Genomic DNA, 6,803 nt, shown 5'->3' on the forward strand with positions numbered 1-6,803 from the left:
AAGCCATGCTGACTCTCCCTCAGCAAGACCCCCCAACAGATCACTTTGTTCAGCCTTGGGAAACTGCAAACTTTCTGGAGTAACATAGCAGGAAAAGTAAAAGTAGAAGTTAAATTCCCTGAACGCAATCTAGCTTGAAATATAGTCCCTATTTTCTAGACCTGTGTTTCTCAAAGTATGGGTCAAGACCCACTAGGTGAATCATGAGCCAATTTCAAGTGGGTCCCCATTCATTTCAATATTTTATTTTTAATGTATTAGACTTGATGGTATGTGACTGCAATTGGGGAAATGTTACAGATCTGTTCTTTTAACAGGCTATTGTGTATATGATAGTAAATGGGACTTACTCTTGGGTAGGATTGTAGCCAAGGATTGTTAAAAATTTTCCTGCTTAATGATGTCACTTCTGGTCTTGACATCACTTTTGGGGTCCTGACAGATTCTCATTCTGAAAAGTGGGTCCCATTGCTAAAAGTGTGAGAACCACTGTACTAGACATTTGTCTAAGGAAGCCCCACAAGTCCTTGCACTTGTGGGTGAGTAAGTGGGTGCTCCTCTTTGAGATCCCAATGAATGTTTCACACCTTGACAGAAGTGGCACAGCTGAAAGGGCAGCCCACATGATAACTGAGCTCTCCCAGCACCTTGGCAGCATCTCCTTCTCTCAGCCTTCTTGATCCTTCCCCCATAGAATTGCTTATCTTCTGAAGCCTCCTTCCATCTCTCCCTCCCAGAGCCTTGGTAAGAGTGGTGCTGGGAAACCCAATTATCCCATGGGTCAGATAAAGAGCTTCCGCTGGTGCAGACTGTCACTCTCTCAGCTCTACCAGCCGGAACCTGCAGGGTACAAATGGACAGTTAGGGAGCAAGGTGCAGGTAGCCTGTACAAACCAATCATATTCACAACTTGATAGATTTTGGTGTCAGGTCATTTATTCAGCATCACTCTCTTAACAACCTTGAATTGTTAGATATAAGTGAATACAGCTCAGTTCATATGTAATGATATAAAAATCAATAAGAGAAGGGTTGTTACAGGAAAAACAGTGATGATTTGCTGCAGTGATGATTTGAAGGATTGTACTATGTTCCCATTTTTAGGACATTCCTATACAAGATTTACTGTTAATGTCAGTGATTTGACTGTCTTGGTATTGAACAATATTTTCATGCTTGGAAGAAACTAGCAGCTATGGGGTATCCACTTCCCATGCTTAGAATTTGTGGTTTTATTGTTTGTGATTGAGTATGTATCTGCTCATCTTTAAATTATATAGCTTTGTAAAATGCCAGTTTTAATTAATTTTAGAGGAAGGTCCTGTCCTTTGGGAGCAAAATGTGAATCCTATCTTTTTCTCAAATCGCAGTTCAGATAGCCATTGTGTTTGGAGGAAGTACTCTGGAACATATCTTCAATATGTGCCGGGGTAATTTTGATTTCCTTGTGCGGCTTCCTGATGCAGTGCTTCTGTACATCGTATCCTATTTGGATCTTGAAGATATTGCCAGGCTTTCTCAAGTGTCTCACAGATTTGAAACGGTAAAAAAAAAGTGTTTTTAATACATTAATTTAAAATTTATTTCAAGAGATGTGTGCTTTCAGTTGGTGTCTAATTATTGTCTAGCCAACTAACCCACTGAACCCGATTTGAAAATTACGTAATTTGAAAAATTTGAAATTTATGTAATCTTAGAAGTAAGCCTATTGTGTTCAGTAAGAGTGCAATTCTAAGCCCTTGCTAAGCCAACACAGGGAGCTTGCCTACAAGTGTCACAAATGTGCCCTAAAGTGCATTCGCGACAACTTGTGACCCGGCTAGGCCGGCACAAGGACACGAGCCAGCCTGTTGGTGCCAGATCCAGCAGCAGCGAGACTGGCGTAAGCAGGCCAGCGTAAAGGGTGGGAGAGGGTGGTGGAAGGATGAAACGGGGGTGAGAGGGGGCATTTTTGGCTAAGGGGAGGGTGGTCCAGGGGGCAGATAGGGCCCAAGAAGGGGGTGGGACAGGTCGTGGCAGCTCAGGATGTATCCTAACCCCTCTCCCTGGCCCAAGCAGCCTTACATGGGCTGTTTTGATTTGCAACAGTGATTCTGCTGGTGCAGATCTGAGTAGCCCCATAGGGGTGGCTGGACTGCTATATGGGGTAAAGGGAAAAATACCCTAAGTTGCCCTCCAACCACCTCCTACCCTGTGCAGGATACAGCACAGGCCACTCGACCTGCCTGTTCCAGCACAGGTTAGAATTGGGCTGTTAGACTGTAAACTTATCTTACTCACCAGAAACAATATACCTCTGTGCCTTATGCCCCCTTCTGTTGTATATATGTCTGATGTAGAGAAACCATTTATATTTCTCTCATTCATGAGATATCATTAGAAAAACTGGGGATTGACTTCCTTCCTCAGTATTTTTGTTTGTTTGGTTTTTGTATAAGTAAACTGAATCATAATCTGGTTCATTGTAAGAATTTTAAATGCAGGAAGTAGAACTGATTTCAAGAAAATACCACCAGGGGGAGCTAACACCTAGTACAAAAACGTGAATAAAGGCTTAGTGTGTGCAAAGGAACATGCTTCCCTCTTTCACTTAGTAGCCATGTAATCTTATGCAGATTGATTACTGGATATATACATATTTAAATGAGAAAAATTTGGGCCCTAGATATCTGAACTTGTACTTCTTATTCTATACTATAATTTGAATGGGAGAGGGCTAAACAATGGCAACATAGTGCTTTTTCCTGTAGTTGGTTTACAGCACAATGGAACTTAATCCTGGGAAAAAATGTATAGAATTTCAGCCTTTATGAAATGAAAATTATATTTCATTTACAAAATATAAATCCAATCCGTAATTTGGTGAAGCCAAACGTTTGTACAACTGAGAATGGAACTAAGGGCACAATCCTAACCAACTTTCCACCACTGGTGTAACTGTGCCAGTGGGGCATGAGCTGCATCCTGCAATTGGGGGGGCGGTCATGGAGGCCTCCTCAAGGTAAGGCAATGTTTGTTCCCTTACGTCAGAATTGCATTGCCCTTATGTCAATGCTGGAAAGTTGGTTAGGATTGCAGCCTAAATCCATTATTTCAGTGTAGCTGCATAGTGGACTAGAATATGTATCTTCAGCGGAACGTCATTTAGTTTACCCTTAGTGTATTGAAATGAAATGCTGTTTCTAGTGTGGTAATATCTTTCATTTTTCTACATGTAGCAGATCCAGGGCAGACTGAAATGTAAATCAGTGATTTCAACAAAAATTAAACAATTGAATTCAATTTCCCTTTTGTACTTCAGATATTTCCTAAACAGTAATGCTTGTTCTTTGCTTGATGCCAGCATTAAAATATGTCAGAACTAAGTAGACTGTTTATAGTTGTAGGTGTGTGTGTGTGTGTGTGTGTGTGTGTGTGTGTGTGTGTAAAATAAATCATGCAGGATACTTTATTTAATCAATGAACTTAGTATTTCCTTGTGATTGTGTCAAGCTGTGCTAGGACTGTCATTTAATAAATACACTGGCAGCACAATCCTAACTTGCGCTGGAACAGCAGGCCGGTGGGCCTGCGCTGTATTTAGCACAAGTGTGGGGCTTATCTCAGGCCAGCCTGGGGCAAGGGAAAATAATTTCCCTTACCCCAATTAACACCAATGGGGCTACTCTGATCCGCACCACCCGGGAATGGGGCTTGGATCTGGCATAAGTGCCGAATCCTGGCCCCGTCTCCTGCTCCCTGCCCACCCATGGAACTGTCCACCACCTATCCTTCCCCGTACCAAAACTCCTCCTCCCTGCCTTTCCTACCCCCCTCAGACCCCCACACCGACTCACTCTATCTCAGGACCCACATCAGCATGGGGAGGCTGGTGTGCATTCTTGCACCGGCATCCCTGACTCGAATTGAGGCTCAAACGTGCTTCATGGCATGTTTGCGACCCTCCCGGGCCAGTGCAAAAAACATGCACTGCCCCAAGGGCGCTTTAGGATTGTGCTCTTACAAAGCAAATTACACCTATAATTTAATTACACCTGTGAAGCATCACATACATTGTATTTTTATTTGAAAACATACACTATTGTTTATAGGATGCACATTTATTATTTTCTTCTTATTTTAATAGTCACCATCACAACACAGATTTACAATGCTGCGTATGGTTTTCAGTATATAGCAAAATGTTCTTCTGCAAATTTTTTCCCTTTCTCTCCAATAATCTAAAAACTATTTGCCTCATGCTAGAAAAAATATCACTCCAAATACCAGTTATTTTCAGAACAATACGTCTTTTTAGTAACAGGCCACACGCGAAAGGCCTGGTTTGAGCCCCTAACATTTGTCTCTTTCCCATGTCTAACATCTAAGATGTGCTATGTACAAGGAAAATGGTCACTGTGCATCAGTAAGAACACACAGTGTAAATCATTTTGTGGCTACTTCTGAGGTTTAAATTAATTTTCAGTGAAAAACCAATAACATCCAGACTTAGATATTTTCAGGAAGCTGTAGAAAAATTTCATTTTGGCAAGTATCCACTAACTGAAGAAAAGCAAGAGAATGCTTTAACAGAATTTTGTATATTTTTTCCTATCTTATATTGAAATATATTCTATGTATTTTGCATAGGTTGGGGAAAATAAATTTGCTGCCAGTTCATAAGCATTGTGTTGACTGCATCCTGTTATATAAGGTTTCTCAGCTAGAAGTCTGCAGCCAAGGATCTGAATGGCTATTTAAGATCAATGGCTGGGATTCAAAGAGCTTGTGTTCGTCTGATGGAATGTTTGACATTTTTCCTTTTGAATAGTTGACTCCCATGCCATATCATAAATTATTCATAATTATTATAAATTCCCCTCCATTCAAAAGTGTTTTGGTATGTGGCACAGGTGGACTGCTGTTCATGAAAAACAAACTGAAAGCTCCCTTGGGTTCACAGAAATATCCTCCTGGTTTTTTGGATCCTGACCAATCTTTGAGCCTCAGTTTTCTTCACCTTGGTAAATTCTGACCAGTGTACCTTTCCTATCCCCTCATTCTTTTCCAGTTTTCCTTCCCATTCTTCCTCTGACCTTTTATTCTTGTCCTGCCTACTTAAGAACATAAGAACAGCCCCGACTTGGTCAATTACGTCCTGTCCTACATTCCATCTTTCCTCCCCCCCCCCTTGTCACTTTCTCTAAACCTTTCTACCTATCCTGCTTCTCTCTAGAATCTGAGTATAGTGAGCCCACCATATCTGTGGGCTCTGCATCCATGGATTTAACCAACTGCAGATTGAAAATTATTTTTAAAATTTTTTACCTACCCTTCTGTAGCCTCCTACCAGTTCACTGCTCTCTCTGCAATGTTCATAAGTTTAGGCAATTTACACAAGTTTAAGCAATGTGCATAATTTACACAAATTTATATTATTTGAACAGATTTACGCCATTTTGACAGCATGACATCTGTGGACTTGATCACCTGTGAATTTTGGTATCCATGCAGGGTACCAAAACCAAACTCCTTACGAATACAGAGCACTCCTACAATCATAGCAGCTTAGCCAAAGGCAGCTGGAGACTGCCTTTGTGACATTAGAATGCTTAGGGCTCAATTATATCCAACTTTCCAGTGCCAATGCAGCTGCAGTGCAGCCCCAATGTATAGGAACAAATGTTCCCTTACCTTGAGGAGGTCTCCATTACTCCACCCCTAGGGCAAGATGCAGTGTTTGCTGTATTATAATTATAGTTATAATTAATTGTTTTTCTATACCACTTTCCAACAGGAGTAGTTCACAAAGTAATTTACATAGCCATTGGCATGGCAGCATCAATGCTGGAAAGACTGGGCCCTCAGCCAGTTACTGACAATGGCCCCATTACCCTCACAGCCAAAATTCTATGTGGTGACCCTGTTGAGCGCAGAACTGTCAGTTTGATGTCTGCTGAATCCAATGCACCATCAAGGTGGAGAGGCCAGTTGAAGGTGGTGAGAGGTATCTGTGTTTTTTGGTTGCCACATAGCCCCCAATGAAACTGTCACTATGGTGATGTAAGGTATACTCCATGCATACTGCCAGAGAGGCTATCCTGTGCCTGTCACCTGGAGCAGTTGGGACTGACACCATGGCAGAAGACCGCTTGGAGGATAGCAGGCTGCCAACAGGTGGCACTGAACAGACATAAGCCTGTTCTGCTTCTAACATGAGAAATGAATTTTTATCTGCTGAATGTTTAAAGCTTGCTAACATTTTTTTTGTTTCTTTTACAAATAGTTGTGCAATTCTGACAAACTGTGGGAGATGATTGTGCAAAATTTAACTGGTAAAATTACCCCAGAAATGAGCTCGTTGGCAAATGAGGTGGGCTGGAAGCAGTTCTTCTTCACTAACAAGCTTCAGCTGCAGCTCCAACTGCATAGAAGGAGACAAACAGCACGTGGGTCAACATCAGATGATCAGCTGTCCGATTAAAGGAGTATTTTTCTTGGTGGAAACTGCTGTAAGGTGTGGATTTATTCAAATAAGAGTGGCTTGTTTTGTCTTCTAGAAAAAAAAATCTTGATTGTAGGATGTAAGTGAGCATGGAACCTATCTGAATGTGCACTCTGTGGCATTCTTTTAATGGTATTCCTGTTGCCACAGCTCAGTTCATAAAAGAAGGTTCCACTTTTGCTTTATTTCTGAAGTCATCTTTATTTCTGGAAATAAGAGGTACAGTACCTCTTCAGGTAAGAAACAAGGATTTGTACCCTATGGTGTCTGCCTTACATTCTTGCCTGACGAATTACTTCATGTGGGCATTTGCCCACAA

At 41.5% G+C, this 6,803-nt stretch overlaps 1 protein-coding gene across 1 annotated transcript in view; it reads left to right on the forward strand.

Annotated features, from left to right (window-relative positions):
• Positions 1-6,542, forward strand: part of FBXO36 (F-box protein 36) — a 54,540-nt gene extending 47,998 nt beyond the window's left edge. The window contains exons 3-4 of the mRNA XM_066619749.1: positions 1,371-1,543; positions 6,266-6,542. Coding sequence (XP_066475846.1) covers positions 1,371-1,543; positions 6,266-6,463 — 371 coding nt within the window. The 3' untranslated portion in view covers positions 6,464-6,542. The remainder of the gene's footprint in view (positions 1-1,370; positions 1,544-6,265) is intronic.
• The last annotated feature ends 261 nt before the right edge of the window (positions 6,543-6,803 follow it).

The sequence above is a fragment of the Tiliqua scincoides genome, chromosome 3 (assembly GCF_035046505.1).
Source record: "Tiliqua scincoides isolate rTilSci1 chromosome 3, rTilSci1.hap2, whole genome shotgun sequence".
In the NCBI taxonomy this organism is placed as follows: domain Eukaryota; kingdom Metazoa; phylum Chordata; class Lepidosauria; order Squamata; family Scincidae; genus Tiliqua; species Tiliqua scincoides.